Source organism: Papaver somniferum, chromosome 9, assembly GCF_003573695.1.
Source record: "Papaver somniferum cultivar HN1 chromosome 9, ASM357369v1, whole genome shotgun sequence".
Classification (NCBI taxonomy): Eukaryota; Viridiplantae; Streptophyta; class Magnoliopsida; order Ranunculales; family Papaveraceae; genus Papaver; species Papaver somniferum.
The window spans coordinates 183,516,145-183,538,128 of NC_039366.1; the positions used below are offsets into that span (position 1 = coordinate 183,516,145).

At 36.7% G+C, this 21,984-nt stretch overlaps 1 protein-coding gene across 5 annotated transcripts; it reads left to right on the forward strand.

Moving 5' to 3' along the window:
• Positions 1–13,621: 13,621 nt before the first annotated feature.
• LOC113308109 lies at positions 13,622–17,677 on the forward strand. 5 transcript variants are annotated; one of them, XR_003339503.1, is made up of 8 exons: positions 13,622–13,798; positions 15,295–15,356; positions 15,487–15,728; positions 15,855–16,036; positions 16,393–16,488; positions 16,571–16,840; positions 16,926–17,217; positions 17,321–17,677. XR_003339503.1 is itself a non-coding variant. In XM_026556594.1 (7 exons), the coding sequence occupies exons 3-7, from the start codon at positions 15,518–15,520 to the stop codon at positions 16,977–16,979; spliced, it is 813 nt and encodes a 270-aa protein (XP_026412379.1). In that variant the 5' UTR covers positions 13,622–13,798; positions 15,295–15,356; positions 15,439–15,517; the 3' UTR covers positions 16,980–17,677. The 5 variants fall into 5 exon arrangements, 4 of the variants coding, with proteins under 4 accessions (XP_026412379.1, XP_026412378.1, XP_026412381.1 ...); XM_026556594.1 differs by having other exon boundaries at positions 15,439–15,728; positions 16,926–17,677; XM_026556593.1 differs by having other exon boundaries at positions 16,926–17,677.
• The last annotated feature ends 4,307 nt before the right edge of the window (positions 17,678–21,984 follow it).

The following is a 21,984-nucleotide window of genomic DNA, read 5'->3' on the forward strand; positions in this document are numbered from 1 at the left end:
GCGAAAAGAGAATAAAAGAAGACAAATAATTTTTTAGGATTTAATTTTTAATTTTTAATTTTTTTTAGAGTTGTGTGAGGAAAAATTGTAATTTGTTGTTTTTTCTATTTGAATTTTAAATTGAACTTTTGGACCTTATTATTTTTTTTAAAAACCCTACGGAAGGGTCATAATAAAAAAAAATATTAAACTGTGTGCAGAGAAGGACGGTGATTACAATATCACCTCGTCCCCTTGGGTTCGCACATGACATAGGAGTCGTGGCCCGAGTCCACTACAAAGGTTCATCCCTCGTCTGGTACGGGAGGTAAGTCCAATCGAAACACTCGCGAATCTCCTGCAAGCGAGTTACTGTATTCCTTAAGGTGATAATTATTTGAGGACGAACCAGACTGTTTTTATTTTCCTAGTAAAGGGAAAGGCCTGGCCTAAACAAGATAAGGGTTCGGATTTCATCACCGCTCCCTTCTTGCCCGCTTTAGGAAAACAAAACCTAACGCGAACCCAAGCTTTAAAATCTGATTAGAAAAAGACCTATAGGGTATCGAGCTTGTTAGGAAAAATTTTCGAAGGATATTGGTCACCTTTTAAGCAACTTCAAAGTTCATGATGACTTCTGGGAGTTGAAACAAGCCGCCTTGTAACGCCGGTGAGGCCTTGGGTATCAACGCTCCATTGAGCTTCCCTCGCCTCAGTTTCATCTCACATTAGCTCGGATTGATCCAAAGGGGTTGCTCAAACTGCAACGAATTCCCCTTCGAGAGATAGAATCTAGTATATAAACAATCTAAGTGAGCCATCATGCTGGTTGTTTTCTATAAATCTCTAGGTTTGCTGTGGTAAAGTCGAGTGAGCCTGCTGTGTGATCGCTAGAACCTTCCTGTTAGGATTTTTTATTTCTTTTTGATTTTTTAGTATATGCCCGATTTTGTGAATAGGGATTGGAAAGAGATACTCTAGGTCAATTGATTAGCGAAAAACCTAGTAGTTCTTCTGGTATAAGCAGGGAGATCGAAGATTCTTCTTTTGAGAGCCATGTTTTTGGAAAATTCAGTTTTGAGAACTTATCTCTGAGTGAAGAAAGTACCCTTAGTACTTCATTTGTGCCAACAATGAAAACTTTGAAAGCTTTGTTAAACCCAACTAGGACCTCTCGTCCGTCATGTATCAAGTTAGCTGAGACTGAGGCAACTTATGAACTGAAACCTGGGACCTTACAGATGCTCCCAATCTACTTAGGAAAAGAAAATGAAAAACCCTATTTTCATATTAGGGAATTTGAGGAAATTTGTAGTACTCTACGAATTAAAAACCTAGATGATGATGCTCTGAAACTTAGGTTATTCCCCTTTTCCTTAAAAGATAAAGCAAAATATTGGTTATACAGTTTTCCTCCTAAGTCAATAAAGACCTATGGCCAACTTACTTCTGCCTTTTTACAGAAGTTTTTCCCGAGACACAAAATATCGTCTATTAGAACGCAAATATGTACTTTTTCTCAGCAAGAGGGAGAATCTTTACATAGGTATTTGGAAAGGTTTAATGACTTACTATCTCAGTGCCCCCAGCATGGTTTAGGAATGGATAGGATAGTTCATATCCTTTATGAGGGGTTAGACTATTCAACAACTATCCTTGTTGAGTCTCTATGTACTGGTGGATTAGAAAATAAAACTTTTGAGCAGGCGTGGACATTTTTGAATGAAATCTCCGAAAAGACTCAACAATGGGAGAATAATAGGGAGCCTAAGAAAACAAATTTTCTAAATAGAGGAAATGTTAATAGGGTAGAAGGATCTTATGAGTCTGATGCTGAATTTGCTGCTATAGCAAAAAGGTCGGAAGCTTTAGAAGTGGGTCACACTAGTGGTAGAATGGAGCCTTTTTGGGAAGGGTAGAATACCGAAGAGCAAGCCAATGCTCTCTGTAACAACACTAGATTTGAGAACCGTCAGAAGTCTGACCCGTACTTAGAAACCTACAATCCTGGTTGGAGGATCCATCCGAATTTCTCTTGGTCTAAGGGACAGAGTCAAGGCCAATCTAGTAATTCTCAGCCTCCCCCACGATTTGGTTTTAAGAACTCTTCGGGTCAAACTCAGTTTCAGAACTCTTCAGATAAAAAGATCACAAGTTTCGAAGACGTTCTCTCCTCGTTTATTAAAAACTATGAAAAGAACTACCAAGTGATTACTCAAGGAATAGAAGAGAATAAGAATTTAGGTTATGCCAATTTCCAAGCCATTTCCGAATTAAAAACCCAGGTTAGCCAGATAAACGAGACTTTGAGAGAAAAAGGCAAGTTTCCTATTCAGACTCAGCCTAATCCTAGAGGAGTTCATGAAATAGGAGGAAGATCTTATGATCATGTGAATGCTATTACAACCCTTAGGAATGGAAAGAAAGTTGACAACAAGGTTTCCATGCCTGATAGTGAACATGCTGTAGTTCACCCTGCTGAGCCAGAGAATGAAGAGACTGATAGAGTCTCTAAAGAGACCAATGAGGGTCCTGTTGAGCCTCACTTCGTTCCCAGAGCCCCATTCCCACGGTTGCTAGTACCAACGAAAAATGAATCCAACTTCAATGACATAATGGAGTTTTTTAAGAAAGTTACCATAAACCTTCCGTTACTAGAGGCAATTAGGCAACTACCGGCTTATTCCAAGTTCTTCAAGGATATGTGTACACGGAAGCGAAAGTTTAGTGTCCCTAAAAGTTCCTTTTTGGCTTGTCATGTAAGTTCGATTATTCAGAACCCCACAACTCAAGACCCAGGTGCACCTACCATTGCTTGCACGATAGGAAAATACCTTGTAGAAAGAGCTTTACTTGACTTAGGAGAAAGTGTGAATTTACTACCATAACATGTGTACTTAAAGCTAGGACTTGGAGAATTGAAACCTACCAAGATAACACTCCAGTTAGCTGATAGGTCTGTTAAAATCCCTCGTGGTGTGATAGAGGATGTTCTTATTGAGGTCGACAAGTTTATTTATCCTGTGGATTTCGTTGGCCTAGACACCCAACATGTCCCTGACCCAGAGAACCAGATACCGGTGATTTTAGGTCGCCCATTTTTGGCTACATCTAATGCCATCATAAATTGTCGAAATGGTATCATGAACCTATCTTTTGGTAATATGACTATTGAGCTGAATATTTTTAATATGAATAAGCTACATTCTGAGCTAGATAACACATATATTCAAGAGGTGAACATGATAGGAACTTAGATCATGAGTCATTACCAAACATCATACGGGAAGATCCTCTAAAGGGTTGTCTATCACATTTTAGCTTGGATTTCGATGATGATAGCAACATTGAACAAGTAAATGCTCTATTGGATTCTATTCTTGTGTTAGATACTGATATACGAAAAGATAGGTTCGAACCATTACTAGATTCTGAGTCTACCCTAATACCTTATTTAAAAGAGTCCCCTAAGTTGGATCCTAAGTATATATTTTTAGGCCCACCCGAATCTTTTCCTGTGATTATAGCTTCCGATGTGGATAATGATCAGGAGAGTAGGCCAGAGACCGTGGTTCAAGAAAATAAGGAAACTTTAGAGCGGACCATAGCGGATATGAAGCAAGCTGAAGATGAACCACCTGATTACAACTTAGAGAAAGCAATTGACCTTTTTCAAGAACCCGATGGTCTAGAAATTAGGAATACTGTGACTAGTCTATGTAGAGGTCTAAGTTTGGGGGTAGCGAACTAGAAGAATCTTTTGAGTAATTTAAGGACTGGGATGATCCGGAAATTCAAGCAATAATTAGAGGTTTGTTTGAGGGTGGTGAAAACTCTAAGTCTGGAGGTGGTGATGGTTCTAGTGATCGTCAAGTATCCCTAAGTCGAGTCCCTAACTTGGGACTCGAGTCTTGTACGTCTAAGATATTACTAGATTCTGTTCAGACTCCGCAACCCGATCCTCCTGATACTGTTCAGGAGGTAACCCAGGTATTAGAGACCCATTTTGCGGATGACTCTAGTTATCGATACACACATATGAAGCTCAATCATGCAAACCCAGTTGTCTTGACAGAAACCTTAAATGAGGACGTACTCCTTCTGTTCATTTTTCTAATCCAGTGCAGTTGTCTCATACTCGTGTTAGCTCTATTTAGTCTTATGGACCCACAATTGTTTCGACTATTGGTATACGACTTCGAAAGGTAACAATTCTTTGAGAGGTATTTGATGTCTAGCTAATGACTATAAATTTATCATTTATTGGGAGGCTCCCGCGCTCATTTTATACGGGAATATCCTTCCTTATTTCTTTTCCCTCCAGTGGTATCAGTTTCTCCTCGTTCATGATTTTAATTTCATCTTTAGAACATTGAGGACAATGTTAGATTTAAGTTTGGGGGTGGTGAAGAAACTTTTTGTTGCAATAAATAAGCTCCAGAGCCTAGAAATTTATACTTATTGAGGTATGCACTAACCAATCTAAGTGGATGGAAACATTTTGGTTGTAGGAGTTGAGGAACCAATATGATTAGATGGAAACATCTAGAAGAGTCTATTCATAAAAGCACAAAGCTCAGATGTTATAAAAACATGGTAGTTTCGCCATATCCTCGTGATGGAAACATCGAAAGAATCCTGATCACTTCTTTTTGTTTTACTTTTACCATTGCTAGGGTGAAATAGAGTGACTGACATATTAAAATTAAAAAAAAAAAGACCAGACCACCAGACCAACCGGAATAAATACAATAAAGTCAACCACTGATACCCTTGTATATGCCAGCTGAGTTGACCTAGAGTTAGGATTATCGACCACTGGTTCCCTTGTATATGCCAGTGTGTTGATATTCGTTCAGACCAGTATCTCAGTCCATTAGGATAGGTTCACCTTAGTCAACATCATCCACGTACATCCACCTTCTTAATCTATCCATGTGATTGGTTGACTCCGGTTTATGATGTCTAGAAACTATCTGGGTAGAGCTCTGTCACTTTATATGAATTTTAGTATGCTTGAGTGCAAACTCGTATACAATAATTGGAATTTCGCATCAGGGTACTTCCTCCTGTAGTCAATAAGTATGCCAACCAAGGAGATTCTTTAGTGCCTTCCAAAGATATGGATGTCGACATTATTTGAACATGTACAAAATTCTTATCATTAATTGCTCAAAGATATTCCTTGATGCTCAAGATGATCTTAACCGAAATATTGAGAATCTTTTAATTAAGATTTTCGATGAATACATGTTTTAGTTTCCATCAATTAAACTATAGATATAGAAAAAGGAATATTAGTTAATATGCTAAACTAATATTGAAAGTTTTTTTAAAATAAATTTCGGAAATAACACTTTGATCATAAACAAATATGTCCAAGTCTAATACTAGAGATTAATATATTACTTCGCATGTTATGTTTTCGATATGCACGACTTTAAAGATACATTAGGAATGAAAATAATATCAGGTCAGTATTACTAACCTCAAGTGGAAGGATGATGTCTTCGTTGTAGTTGTTACTTCGCATTCTTCAGGTCTCCAAAGTAATACTTGTTAAGTCTCAACATTCTTAGACTTTCTAAATATTCAATCCATTATCATTCCATTACACACTTACGGAAACATTTATATAGGTGCCAATTACAACTGTACCATCTTATCCTTGCAAAAACTACTTAACTGCTATAAAGGCACAACGCCTACATACATAACCATGCAATTCTTAAACCAAATACATGTATGGACGTATCAACTCTCTTCTACTAACGTAGTCCCGTCACTTTGAGCTCAGCCAAACACAATTGATATCGACTAGTATAGCTTGTGTTTAGCATATGCTACAAACAAAGAAGGGTAATTAAGACAATCTCATATGATTCTATCTAGCTAAATCTAGCAACAACAACAATAAGAGAGAGAGAATCTGAGACCGTCATCTATACGTCATCAAAAAAAATTCATGAGAAACACAAAATTTTCATTTCTAACACCTTTTTGAACAAAATAATTTCCATTGCAATACCTTTATTGTTTTCTCAATCTCCAAGTTAATATCACTCAACTGGTCTCTTTTGTTATATAAAATGATCTAAATCTTGTTATCTGATTTTCCAAAAGCTACCTCCTCTCAGGCGACACCTCTCCCACCGGTAATATCTATCTTTTAAGAACTTATTTGTTTTTCTGATTATCTCTCTGTTTATTTCATGCATCGCTAAAGGCACTCTCACTATCGCTAGTTTCCCCTCAAACCCACACCTCATCATCATCTTATCTTCCTTCATTAATTGAAGTATATTTGAAGTGAATTCACCCCCTGATATTCGACAAGGATATTTGCCAGTCTATGTTTGTGTATCTTTGCTTTGGTCCATAACCTAATCCCTTGCAACTACACTCATTATTCTTATACCCCTGTTATGCTTAGTCTGGTCGCCCTCAAACATCATCCACATTAATTGCGACTCCAATTGTTTATCATGGTAAACAGTAACAAAATTCAAATGCACAAAAAAGTACCACACACCTTATCCCTCGCATTTATTTATACTATTAAAATAAAATGGTGGTTGTTTGCTTTATACCTTTATGACTTAATGATGAGTCTCTGTAATAAACTCTCAAAGATGTTCAAAAAACAAAAATATTTTGTATCCACCTCAGATCTCTTCCCAGAAACCTCTATGAACATTCAACCACCATCCACCCCTGATTCTCCGGTGGAGCGGAAGATGATTGACATGATGAATTCTCAGCTATCTCTCTCAAAGTTTATCGTCATTCCTAAAGAAACTATCTCAAGGTGCAAAAATAAAGCACAATGCTTTGTTGTTGCACACATTTTCTGTCCCTTCAAACTCAATATAAGAAAAATGATGCAAATGCTCCAATTCCTCTGGGGTATAGCTTATCAACCTCTCGCAACCCTAGTGACTGGCTATGATGAAAACAACAAATTCATCATTGAGCTTCAGAATCAAGATGATGTTGAAATAACCATAAGATACTCTCCCTCAAAATATGATGCATGGATTCTGGTGGTTAAACCTTTACCAGTTCGCTATTCCGGCGGCTTTGATAAATACATCTTTGGTCAAATTGTGGGTTAGCTATCTGAAACTTCCGGTGGAATTCTTTGGGGAAGGAATACCGGATATGATAGAGAATAAGATTTGTACTTTTATCATGAAGGAACTACCTCAGGATTTCAATCATGCTAGGCCTTTCGTTAGATGTCTTGTACAAATGGACTTGAACAAAAACCTCGACGCAACTTTCGGATTGTGCCACGAAGAAAATGACTATCTAGATGTTATGGTGTACTACGAACCTCTCCCTAAATCTTTCTGTAAGATATGCAGAATCATAAATCATCCAAAAAAAAGGTGTAGAGCCCCCTCACCGGACTACTTCTCTCACGTTCTTCATGAGCCGGAATATGAAGAGGTACCAAATATGGCGCAAGCATACGACCATATGGAACAAATACCACCTGCAAGGCAACCAACCATAGTCTTCGGGTTTGAGGAGTTGATAACGCCATCATCCAGAATGATACAAAACCTTCCGGCACCGAAAGTTCCACCAGGTTTCAACATCAAAGTCTCAGATACTGATTTTGAAGATTCAGTTGACAGCACAAATGAAAGTGAAGTCTCAATGACTAGTAACTTTGCCTCAAAAAGGTTATGGATGGAGACAGAAGAAATGGGAGTTAGCAAAGTACAAAGATAGAATCTGCTTGGAGAAACTAATGCAAATTTTGGCGGTGCTTTCGAATACATCCATGGTACACCACATGACTCAACCTGGACGAGGTCAATGTAAATCTCAGTAATTGTTTCAGAAGAAAATCTATGGGACCATCATGTTTCGAGAAAATTGGTCCTAAATGCAACAAATGAGATACAACTTTCAGAGACTGGGGAACCCAAAGAGGTGCCCTTATCCACAAATTTCGATCTGGCTATTGAAAGTCAAAACGACCTCCCCATCAGCAAAGAGATAAGCATCAAAGGGAAAGTGAAGCTTCTGCAGAGGAAGAATACAGGGAAAAAAAATATGAAGGAACAAAGGAGGAAGATGTCAAATCAGGGAGAAAGACTGAACATGCCAAAAGATCCAAAACAAAAAACTCTGTGATAGACACATTTTTGTGTCTAACTTAATCTCAATATTGTATTGTTAGTGTTCGATTTTTGTACTAATTTTGATGTTTTATGTGTTTGTAGGTGTTTTTGGAGAAATACACTTTTGTGGAAAAAGTTGCTCGAAAAGTGCTATTTGGACCCCGAGAGAAAAGTACTAAAGGCACCCTCATTTTGGATAAGGGACCTCAGTTGGGCTCCTGCTATTTGCACCCCCGGTTTGGTTAGGGGGCACCATCTTTATCATTCAAATTTTCTGTTTTGGCAGGAAACCAAGAACATCTCTCTGGCAGATTTTCCAATTGATGTTTGAAGGTGTTATGGTGCGATTCAATGGCTGAAATTTGGTGGAAAGTTGTGATATGACATAAGCAATCTAGTGTGAGCGTTTTTTTAGCCCAGAATTGGCTACAATTTGTCAGAGAAGTCACGAGTTCAAAATAGAGCATGCGTGTACAGGAGGATGATAATCACGCATCATGAAGAGTTCTGGGCGTGTTCTGATGATGTGGAATGGTTCGAGCAACACTTTGGGTCGTGGAGAATCGATTTGGATCGTGCAACAAGGAATTTTACGTGAGGAATTCCCGTTTCGGTAAGAAAATATTCGGAAAAATATTGTTCTTCACTGCCGAGTAATGAAGAATTATATGGGAGTTATTGGAGATATTTGGAGCTGCTGTTGGATATAAATAGGCTCTTTGGGTCGACTAGAAGGGTTAGCAAGTGATAGGATATAGAATAGAGCATCATAGAGACCAGGAGAGGCGTATGAAGAATTCCCAGAAAAATAGCTTGCTGCTGCTGCAAGAACGAAGAACGCGAAGAACGGACTCGCAACAACAGTCATTCTTTGCCAGCGTCTACGACACTTCTCCGAGGGTCGCATTCAACCAGAAAACAACACTTTGCTTGTATCGTTTCTGTAAACGGCAGTTTGTAACATTTATATACGTTGCAAATCCGGTTTTAATTATAATTCTCTTCATTGTAAACACCAATTGAGCTTTATAAAATATTTTGAGAGGTATTTCACCATGATGAGCTAAAACCATTCTCTGGGGCAACGGAGGAAGCTATTTCACCAATGAAAAAGTGGTAATTTTTATCTTAATAATTTGTGCAATTTAATTTATGATTATTTTCCTAGAATAAAAAAGTTTTTCCAATGATTTTTATTAAGCAATTGTTATTTTAATTGATGGTATATGCTTAACTTCGAGTTCTTGATATTCCATGCTTTCGACTTACAATTGCTCTTTTATAAAATCTATTTTTGCAATAATTAGAATCACTTAGAAGGGAAAAATTGCATAATAATAATAAAAATATCATTTTGGAATTGGTAGAAAAGTGGAATCCTTATCCCCATTTTCTCCAAATTATTTCACATCACTTTGCTATTTAATTTTGTTACATTTCTAAGTTTTTTAAAAAAAATCTATCTTCACAAGTCTGAAAAGAATCCCGTTTTATAACCACTATTACTACAACCATTTGAAAATACATCACTTTGGCACCAGGATTAAATCTCAAATTGAACAAAGGAAAGTTGTTGAAACTTATGCAAGACGATGAACATCTAGGTCAAGGACTGGATTTGAATAAATTCCCAATCATCATCTCTGAGGAAATCACAAAGCAAATCTCGGTCAGTAATTCAAAAGGAATTGTTATCAATCAGTCTGGAAGTGAGGGAAAAGGAAAATTTCCAAAAGGGAAGTAGAAGGGTGTAAAGGCAAGAAAACACAAGATGGAAGCCCTTATGTTCAAAAGGAAATTGCAAAATCTAATGGGTGAAATCTCGGGGGGTCCAAAAGAAAAGAAGCACAACCAGTGTGGATCGAAAATTTCTGAAAAAGTTCTTATCCCACCTCATCTGTACTTTGTTGCTGGTGAAAAATCAATTGATCCCAATGAAACCAATGAAAAAGCGAACTCCGCATTCACTTTCAACACCAGGAAAATAAGTGAGAATAGTGCAATATCATCCTTCAATGGCTTAGATCAATTGCAGAAGACGTTCTATGTCCCTCCCATTTTCAACTTACGACCTTTCAATGTCATCTCTTGGTCAGTACAACACTATGAACCACCTCAAAAAATCCATTCCCTGGAAGCTGCGATAGTGAAGATGCCATTAGGTGATGTTGTGAAAGATTCAGAAGGTAATATAGACGATCAAGGAGGAAACATAAATTTGGGAGATACGTCAATGAGAGCAACTACTGAGGAGGTAGAGGAGGAAAATCAGGTAAGCCACTCGCAAATTCTTCTTCATTTCAAAAATCAATATACCTACTCCAAGGAATTTTATCACAGTAGATTAGAAATTTATGTTCTAGATTACTTGCGTCAACATAATTATCTGAAGATAACATCTCTAAAGCTGCATACCAATTCACCTAGTTTTTGGACGAAAATTGAAATTCATTCGAAATTCTTACAGATTCTTGATCTAAGTCCTTTTCTTACCTTTGGCCTTTATGATTCTTCCACCTATGAAAAGGGCCTGATAACCACTTTTGAAACTAGAAATCAATCTCTTCATGTGGTTCTTCTTGGTCACTTCTCTGACAATTCTTGTTACACTTTAACCCCTGCTTCAGTCACTCATACCACTCTCAACAAGATATCTAAAATCCCTACAAACCTTGCCACTAGTTGGCCTGCTACCATTAAAATGTCTTTGAATGTCCTGGGATGGAATGCTCAAGCGCCAGGAAAGCCTTTTACAAAGCAACACCTTCATAACCTTGTTAAAAAGTACCATCCGGATATCCTATTTGTCTCAGAAACCAAACAACCTAAGGAAACAGTCCAGAAGACCATTAAAAAGCTTAACTTTTCCGACTATGTGGTCGTAAACCCTAAAGGTGTCATAGGAACGGCGGGAGGATTGTTCCTTGATTGGAATGCCAACATTAATGTTGGCATTATTAGCATGAAAGATTGTCAAATTGATGTCATTATCACCGACACAACCACATCCCTTCAGTGGGTGATATATTGTGTTTATGGCAACTCTTATAAGAAAAATAAACTTTTATCCTGGGATAATTTTCAGGATATGGCTGGTTCTGTGGATCTTCCCGGACTTGGGAGATTTAAATTTTGTTCTAGGTCCAGAGGAAAAAAGAGGGGGTGGGGGGACCTATAAACCAAACTGAAAGTCTTTTCTTCCATAATCTTATAGATAAGGCTAAACTTATTGATGTGGGCTTTATAGGATACCCTCATACTTGGTCAAACAAACGTAAGGGTAAGGATTTCGTAGAGGCAAGATTGGATAGACTCTAGAAAATGATAGCTGGATAACATCTTTCCCTTATGCTAACCTTCATCATCTTCCTCTTATAACATCTGATCATTCTCCAATTTTGCTAAAAACTTCTCCAATTTGGAAAGACGGTGCAAAGCCGTTTAAATTTTTTGGTTTCTTTTTAGAAGATCCTTCGTGCTTTGAGATTATTGAAGAGGCCTGGAAACTGGATATCAAAGGCTCTTCGGATTTCTCTCTTGTGTCCATATAAAAATGTTAAAAGCATGAAAAAAGTTTGGAATATGGATTATTTCGGAAACATTCAACATTATATAAGGAAAATAACAAAAGCAATAGTGAGAGCTAAAAATGTTAGAAATCTCCCGGAAAACTCCTCAGAAATTATTCACCTAAATTCAGAACTAGAAAAGTGGTGCCATTTTGAGGAGGCCATCTGGAAGCTAAAAGCCACTGAAAATTCTCTTAAACTAGGGGATATAAAAATTCTAGAGTCTTTTAGTGAAGGATCGGGCCAATTAATAAACTACAAAAAATCTGGTATTTTCTTCGGAAAAAGTGTGAACAATAGAACAACTAGAGATTTAATTGATATAATGAAAGTGGGAAGAATAAACTTAGAAGATAAATATCTAGGGATGCCATTGTTTACACATCAGTCAAAAGTTCAGTGTTTCGCTCCTATCATCGAAAAACTGAAAGGGAGTATACCCGGTTGGAAAGGTATCCATCTCTCCCCCCGGGTAAAGCTGTCATGATCAGGCATGTAGTTGATTCCATGGAAACCTATCAAATGACATGTTTTGTCATTCCAACAACTATCACAAAAAAGTTGAATGCCCTCAATCGAAGTTTCTTTTGGGGGCATAAGGAAGGTCAAGCTAATGGCATGTGCCCTAAAAAGTGGTCTGCCCTAAGTTTGTCCAAAGACTTAGAGGGGTTGGGTTTTGAAAAATATGCAGATTTTAATCTGGCCATGATCGTTAAGGTAGTCTGGCGTTTGATACACTTTCAGGAGTACCTCTGGGGGAAGTTAATGAAGAGTAAATATTTCAGATTTTGCTCTCTTTTGCTTCTCTTGGAAAATAAACCAAAACAAAATAGCTCGTGGATGTGGAAATGTTTGTGGAAAGGCCTAAAAGTTATACAAGAAAATGTTGTATGGAGAGTAGGAAATGAGGAGTCTATTCAAATTTGGAAACAAAATTGGATATTAACTGACTACCATAATACCATCACAAGATCTGAAATAGAACCTAGGATCCAAAACGCATTAAGAACTGTTAATCAACTCTTTTTACCAAACACGGGAGGATGGAATGTTGATTTATTATACCAAGTTTTCCATCCAAGAGTGGAGGAAAATGTTCAACACATAATGCTCTCTAGAGATTCAGGAGACTTAATTAACTACTTTAAATTCCTGAAACGTAATATCTTTAGCAGGCCTATAAGGCCAGACATATGTGATAAGGCAAGGCATTTCCTCAACAACCCATATGTGGAAAAAATGTGGGAAAATGTTCAGTTTGAAAACCACTACATTACTATGTGTAACACTAAGTGGGAGTCTTTCCTCCCAACTTAGTTTATTCCTTTAATTGAAGTGTTTCTCAAAATAAATAAATATATAATTCTATCTCATTTTTAGGCAGGTATGATCGGGTCGGGCTGACGAAGGCGTAAGTCACAGTTGGGAATCGACATAACATATATTAGAAGATATGAGTCATAATCAACTCAACCCATGTATAGACGGGTGGGAAGGATTTGAGTAAAAACCGGTTGGTGCGTGTCTAGTTCGCGAGTTGACTCGTATTTATGCAGCCTTATGCAAAATACAACCATATGCTAAATTGGATAAGAACATCACCCACCGACCAATTATGTGAGTGTCGGTTTTCTATGGAGTCCTATTTTGGTGGAGTCGTGTTTTGGATGGAACTCATGAATAAAAAAATTTTGTTTTTAACATAATATATATTTTTGGCTAGTTATTTTTGCTTACCGTATTACTTTTGGCAGACTCAAGTTATGAAATCACGGATTTATTTTTGGTAAGAAACGGATTTACCTTTTTTATTTTATTTTTTTATGGTAAATCACGGATTTACCTAATTTATGTTTTGTTTGTCAATAATATTCACCTTAAAACAAAAGGAAAAAAAGTACAATATTTTCGCTATATTTACCTTCAAAATAAATACCGTTTCTACTCTATCGTCCCGAAAAATTATCTCGCTCTCCATCTTCTTCTCGTTTGAAAGATTTTTTTTTTTTTACATGTCTCTCTTTTTGGTTTCAAGGAGAAAATTAATCTCTCTTTTGTATTCCTTTTTAACAGGCTTCTCATCAACATCAGTAGGATCTTCTTAAGGATCTTAAGGTATTAACTTCTCTCTTTTTTTTTTAATTATTATTATTTTTTAATTATTGTACTTTGCTTGTATGGGATATGGGTTTTTGCTGGTTTAAACCATGATATGTTGTCTTATTTTGCTTGTATGGGATATGGGTTTTTGCTGGTTTAATTTTAATCATGATTTGTTGTGTAATATACTTTTTGGCATGTTCCATGTCTCTGAGCCAATCACTTTTTTAAGTTTTATTGTGTATGCACTGTCTGTATCTTACTGAATATGATCCCTGAAAGAGATTAACCACTAGGGATTGTATAGTTAGTTCTGTATGTCTTTATTTTTGTAAGAAATAGAGGCTTTTGTATCATACCTGTGCTACTCAAACCCGATTTGCATGAGTTGCTCCTTTTTCCTGCCTCCTCCTTGTTGATTAGATTGTCAACTGCTGGCTGTGGCCTGTGGGTGCCTACATGGGCTAGTTATGGATTATGTTCTGACCTCGAATTTGGATTCCATGTTGATTCGTGATTTAGATATTGAATGGAGGACCATTGTCATGGTGTATAATTATAGATATATGATTTTGACCTGCATATTGTGGCATGGTTCTAAAAAACGCTTCGCCTTGCGCTTTAATACCCGCTTTTTTGCGTTTCGCCTCTTAGCTTTAAAGCTCAATACATGCTTAAGGTGTCTGTTTAGCATTTTTATAAATTGAAACTATATTTAAAAACCCTGAAACTATTTCCTTATCTCATTCAGCCACTTGTTTTAGACATTGCGTCTTCCTTCTTCCTCTTTTTTCTTCTGTGATCTTCCTCAATTCTTCCTCTTTTTTTAACCATGTCTAGCCAAGCTAGGAAGTGTACAGGATATTCCTCGATTCTTTAACCATTTAGGAAGTGTACCAAAAAGACTTATTAAGTATTTATTCTGTGATCCTCTCTCTTTATTATGTTGGCAACTTCTTAGTTTTTCATATACATTTTCTACTATTTACTACTTTATATTAGCGAAAATGTCCATTACGACCCAGCGGCGCACTACTCCTTTTGAAGAATAGGTAAGTTTAGTTTTGAATGACTACAAGATGGTTAATTTTATCATCTGTTTTCCTTCCAGTTGTGCTTAATTGAGATTTTTTATGTTGTATATCGAATAGGTGAGACAGTATGTAACTTTTTTATTAAAAACTCGTCGATTTTGTAAGGAAAAAGTGCACTAGTTTGAGTCTGCCTCAGTTACAAATAGGAAGAAACATGTACCTTTAAATATTTTGGGGAGTGAACCTCACCACCTATATTTAAAGTCACCAAAAAATTATTAACCTTTTCATATTTTTTTTTCAGATTAACCTACAATTCTTCATTTCCTGATTTGCTATTGAGATAGTTAATTTTAGCATTTTTTCTCTTCAAAACTAAACTCACGTCCTTCATCGAGATTTTTGATGTGAATGTCGAATACATGAAACAGAAGTTCTGTGGAACTCACCTCCTTCATCCTGTTCTTGTTCTTTCAGCAGTACATTATCTCCATTACGACCCAGTAGCACACTAATCCTTTGGATCCTTTGCACAACTGGTAAGGTGTTTTTTTTATTTCGAAGAAGAAATTAATCTCTCTCTTTGAATTCCTTTTCAAGGCTTCTCTTCAACATCAATAGGTTTTATTTGAAGATCTTAGGGTTTGACTACTATGAAAATCTTCACAGAAGAAGTTTAAGCAAGAGAGGAGGGGTTACAATGGATAACTCTGGAAACCGTTTTGCTTTGTTGAACTCTGGAAACCGTTTTGCTTTGTTGCTTGATGATGACGAAGATGTTTCCGCTCTTATGGAAAAAGTCTCCCTAGCTACCAAGGTTGCTCATCCTTCTCCATCACTAATGGACAAAAGCCTGAAATCATCTCCTGTTGCACGTCTTCCTTCTAAGCCTCTGCCACCTGCAGAATATGGTAAGCTCTCTTGATCAAAATTTGCTCTTAATTGTTGCTTAACAATACCCTTCCAGTTATATGGGTTCTTTGATTGATGGATTGATATGCAAGAATGATTTTTATTGAACACGAATGTTTCTGTAGCAAAGGGAGGCAGTAGAGGAAACAAATATAGCAGCAGGAATCGCAATTATGGCGACAACGAAAGAAGGGGTCGACAGGATTCAAGACAGAGCTTTGATGTGAACAGGAATGTTTCTGTAGCAAAGGATGTAGTGTCTGAACATGGGAAGACTTCAAACGTCTCGGAGAAAGAAGAAAACAAAGTAAGCTGGTTATCTTCATTCTTAGGTTTATTACTGTTAGTCTAGTTTTTCTGGTTTTACTCACGTCATCTCGTTCATATTTCGATACAGGAAATGACACTTGTCATAATTATCCATTCCTACCTGAATGATTTTTTATGTCAATGTCTTCTATGATAATTTGCCCACGAGTGTCACACTATATACCTTGTAGTAGTCATTCATTTCAAAATTTCTTAAATTGATTAAGAAATTTGGTTATGCTGCAGTTTTAAGCTGGTACATATGGCTGAGTGTTATCTTGACTTGTGTTACGTGTCTATATATTTTGTTTGCTTATCCCAATCAGTTTTTTATTTTGTGTTTTTACTTTGTAGTGTATTCCTGCAAATTTCAACGAGGAGCATAATGATAAAATTCGTAGATATACGGCTTTACTGGAACGTCGTAGATTGAATCATGCAATAGCCAAGGTGAGTTGATTCTTTTTTTCTTTCCTTTCTGTTTAGGTGGATTGGCCTGAATATTAAATCTTTGAACTTTATTTGAAAATAGATTGTGTGTTTCTTCGGGGATATCTTTCGCTCTTCTAAAGGTATCTCAGAAGGACACAAAGCTTGGATGAGGAAGGAGTGTAATCTGCATTTAATAAGTGAAGACTCACTTTCGTATGTGCTTATGGACGCTGAATATAGGGAACGTTCATTTGAGTCATTGCTACAACGTTTAGGAGCTGAAGTGCCGCAGAAGCCAAGGTTTTTCATAGACAAAATTCCAGTAAATGTGACTGACTCTGTGATCTGGACTTTAAGAGGAGAACTTAAGGTACTTCAATTACATTGTGTCAGTAATTTTTTTCGTTCAGTTAAGTTACTTGGGTTATTACACTGATATAACCTTTTGTTAATAGGCTTTGCATAAGAAATTAGTAGAGGTTCGGTCTCGACCATTGGGGTTCTCCTGATTGGTAGAATCTCTTGGACATCATGTGAAAACCAGTCGACTCGAAACCAGTGATTTGCGGAGGACAAAGAGGCAGGGCAAAGAACAAAACAGAATGAGGGTGTTTAATTAAGATAAATTTGAATTCACTATAACCTTTTGATCAACTTTCTAACCTCTTTATTTTTCTTATGTTGCAAATGAAATTTCCTCAACAGCTTCACAAGAATTTCCGGAGTAGAAACGATATCTATTCCATGGTTAAAATTTGACTGAAGTATATTTTAAAAATGAGTATTGGTTAACTTTTGCCCTGTGACTGCCCTGTGACTAGCATTTATTCTCTCTTTTACTGCAAGGTAGACACATGAGAGAAACCATTCTCCTCTAGCAGGGTCATTGGTTACAAGAGCATGAAACATGTTGGAGGTGGAGTTGACAATTTCTAAAGAGAACCCATCTGTCCCACAGAGAAACATGTTGCGAGGCTATATTCTTTGGCCGTGCTTATTCTGCTGTTGCTTTTTGAAAATTTTCATCAGAGAAACCATCAGGATTCAGTCCTATAAAAAATATCCAATCAATGTCTAGTTGTTTAAAATATTGAACTTGTGTGATTACCTGTCTAAGCTTATACCGGGTATGGAAGAGGTAAATCCGTAGTTATTGATATGTATATATTCCAATTAGTGCTAGTAAGATTTTTGCAACATTGGCTGATGCTGCTGTAAGAGGGATGTTAACTGTGTTTGAGAAACGCGTAAAAAAGACTTTACCTGGCGGAGCCAGCTTTTAAGCTGGAGGGGGGCTAAAAAAGAATTTGTATACACCAGGTGGACTAAACTCTATGAATTTTAGAAATAGGGGACTAAATTTTATAAAATAAAGGAGTAAACATAAATTATTAAGAATATTAAGGGTGAAATATGGATTTTAGAAATTTTAAGGGGGCTAGAGCCAGGGTTAGTCAACCCTTGGCTTCGCCCACAATTCATCCCTTTGTGAGGTATGTTATGACATTCCAGATCACAAAGAAATACTCGTTGAACTGATTTTATCTAAGCCGATAATAGAATAAGAACCGCCCCACCCAATGATATCTGAATTGGAATTACCGAATATATAGGATGAATCACAATTATCAGTTCATCTTGTTTGGATTATATAAAATTTGTTTCACAATTTACATGGGAAGTCTTAGTATTACTTTGAGATCCTAATATATTTTTAGTTTGACCTAAAGAATATTATTTGATCTTAGCCCATGTGGGATGACGTTATTATTTTTTAAAAGTTTTATGTTTTATTTTCAATGTAACGGCAGGAAAACCCACTGTACACCCGAATAACAATCTCAATATATAAACAGATCTAAACCATAAAAATCATAAGAGAAAACTCGCATAAACAATGGAATGAACACACAAACAAGCTATGTCACGATTAACTCTAAAACTTCCTCTTTTTTTGAGAGGGCGATATTATTAAGATTGATGAAATATTACAAGTATATAACCCCACCAGCAGAACTCTCCTCAAGAACTTTTCTCTCACAAGTATCTTAAGAATTCTAGAAAACTCAACCCTCTTTTCACTGCTCTTTCGCCCCTTATATAAGCAATTACATAGTGGATGACGTCCCAAAATTTCCTTTGCCAAACAGTCACACTTTACACGTGAACTGGACTTTTTTTGCCAGGTAATGGATGAAAACTCATATTTTACTTCGTCGACTATTTACACTTTTCTTGTGACTCAGTATTTCCTCGCCACCATTGTAGTTTTATTTTCCTTTAATCCATCTTCGCCAGCCATCTCTTGGTATCCTCACTTTATCTGTCACTATCAGTACTTGCCTGACCACTATGTTCGCCTCTTTAATGCCCAACGACCCTTCCAAATATGGTTGTTGGATTAATTCGAACACTTTGCATGCGTCATGTTCTTAGGCATTGGATAATTATAAAAATTTACGTTGTTGTATTCACTATAAAGTCATAAGGTGGTTGATATGTATGGAAATAACCAAAGTTTGTGTAGGGTGTTAACCGTAACCAAAAGATTGGTTTTGATTATTTGTTAGAGCATCGCTCGGTCGAACTCGCATGCGTTGCTATCTCAAGCATGTTTGTCAATGTTAGTGATCGAAATTATAAGTCTTGATTTCTAGTCTACTATAGATAAGGTCTCAGACTAGGATAGAAAGTGTAGTTGAGATCAAGAACTCCATGGCGATCATCATACAATACGAAAGACTACTCAAGGAACCGGTGGAACTTCGTCGACTAAAAGGTATGTGGAGACTTGAACTTATCTATCACTCAAAAGTCGATTTATCTTCTATCTTGAGAAAAAATCGTTTTGCTATATAGACTTAGATTATACGCATTTGGTATTTCGAGATGAGCTTATCTCGCCAATATATTTCTCTAAATATGTGTTGGTAAAGCTTTCGCTTTAGCCAAGTTCATCTTTTCCTAGTGACGAAAGTCATGACAAGTTTCAATCACTTCGAAAATTACTTACTTTGACGAAAAATAGTTTGTGAATAACAAATATATAATAAAGTCTTCTAAGAATGTTTCAAATTATTGAAATGTGAGTTTAGAAAATATAAACATTGGAGGATATAAGCATTGTTGTGGAAACACATATATGTATAAGTCCTTATTCCTTGAACCGAAGTTTGCGAACTTTGTTGATCAAGTGAAACCGGAACTTGAGCCGCGAACTTAGTCCGCAAACCCAGTCCGTGAACTGGCGGAAGTTCTCGACCCGAGAAAATCTGCTGGAGTTTGTGAACTCCTTCCGGAAACTTAAGTCCGCGAACCCAGTCCGCGAACTTGAGTAGGTTATATCTAAAAACGATGTTTGTGAACTTATATTATATAAACTAAGGATTGCAATAATAAACTGTGGCTATATAGTTCATGAACCGATTCGAGTGAATCCAATCGTTTTTGCTTCAATTGTTCCTTGTGTAGTACATAAGATTTCATTGCAATTGAACAACTCTCTAACTAGTTCATTTGAGTCATTTGAACTAGTTTTGGTGAAGAAGAATATGGTTGATATGAAAGTGATCATATGGCTAACCATTTGGTTAATTATTGTTGAACCAACAAATGTACAAGTTTGGGTACGGTTACACAAGCCTATAAACGTGCATTTCATTTGTGTATAACAAGCTAGGTTTTCGATCTAACGGTTGAGAAATATTATCTTGAATTTAATCAGTTTTTTATCTAACTGTGAATATTGAATGATTTGTTACCAAGCTAACATTGATTGCAAACCATGATTTGAAAGACTATATAAGGGAGAACTCTAGCAACTGGGAAACCGAATTCCCACATCTTCTGTGTGATACTAGTTGTGCTAAGCTAGAGTCGATTCTCCTTTAACCTTTGGCTTCTTCTTCTAAACCAGGTTAACGACTTAAAGACTTCATTGGGATTGTGAAGCCAGACCGATACTACTTTCTTGTAGTTGTGTGATATGATCTTGTTGTTTCTATCGTACAATTACAATCGTAAGGATTGGCTTGAGATTGATATCTCCGATAGGCAAGATATAGAAGTAATCACAAGATATAGAAATAATCACAAGATATAGAAGTAATCACCTTGATTTCTATCAAAAGACGGAACAAAACTCGTAGGTATATTCGTGGGAGACGGATTTATCTATTACCGTAGAATTTTTTGTGTGATACATATTTGTTTATTAAAGTCTCCGACTTTGGGTCGTAGCAACTCTTAGTTGTGAGTGAGATCAACTGAGGGAATCAAGTACGCAGTATCCTGCTGGGATTAGAGACATAGGATCATAACTGTACCTTGGATCATTGTGATATTGGTTGGGGTTCAACTACAATCTAGACCGAAGTTAATTTGTAGTAGGCTAGTGTCTGTAGCGGCTTAATACAGTGTGTGATCAATCTGGACTAGGTCCCGGGATTTTTCTGCAATTGCGGTTTCCTCGTTAACAAAATTCTGGTGTCTGTGTTATTTCTATTCCGCATTATATTTTGTTATATAATTGAAATATCACAGGTTGTGCATTGTTCAATCAATTAGAATATCCGACCTTTTGGTTGTTGATTTAAATGATTGAAACTTGGATATTGGTCTTTGGAACCATCCAAGTTATCTCTCTAGTATTTGATAAAGACTCGCAGATTTCTATTTGCTTGAGTATATATCAAATCGAGAGATTGAGATGTAAACTCTTTGATATAATTTTTATCTATATTGAGTCTAACTGTCTAGCTGATTCTCTAGAAAGTATATTGGAGTTTGTCCATACAGATTGCTAAGCTAAGTATTAGGCGTGGTTGTTATACCCCCGCTTTTTCAATTGGTATCAGAGCAGGCAAACACGTTCAAGACCTTATAAGTCTGTGTTTGTAGCGTATGACGCTATGGACATGAGTAGTATCTCTGATAAACGCGTCACTAGAAATAAAAGTTATGTCTCACGTATTTCTATTAAAGAGAAAGATTCTTCAATCTCAACGATAGATGAACCTTGTGTTCAAACAAGACAGACAGGCTCCGACATGTGTTCTTCCGATTACCCTTCAAAAGAGTCTATCTCTCTAAATGAACGAGAAACAACTGAAGAGAGTGAGTTAATTCTAAATCTTGCTAGAATCCAAGATGATAGGTTTAATCGGTTAAAACATCACGTCGAAGTTCTCCTTGGTGTAGTAAGAGACTGTAAATTCAAAGAAAATACTGAAGATTATTCTTCATGTATGTCTCTTGAGGCTAGAACATCGCTTGAGTAAACTCTCTATTCAAGGATGCTCTAAGCAGTCTAGTATACCAAGTACTTCCGCTACGACTAAAAATGTTACAGCTCCAGAAGTAAAATCGAAATCCTTTCCTCTTAGAAAAGATGTGTCTGAGATTCCCATTGATCAAGGATTTTCCACATCACATGGAAAGAAAAAATCTCCTAACGAGTTTATTAAGACTACTTTGTCTAGTCACTCTCGTGATCAGAAAGTATGCCTCTTTTGC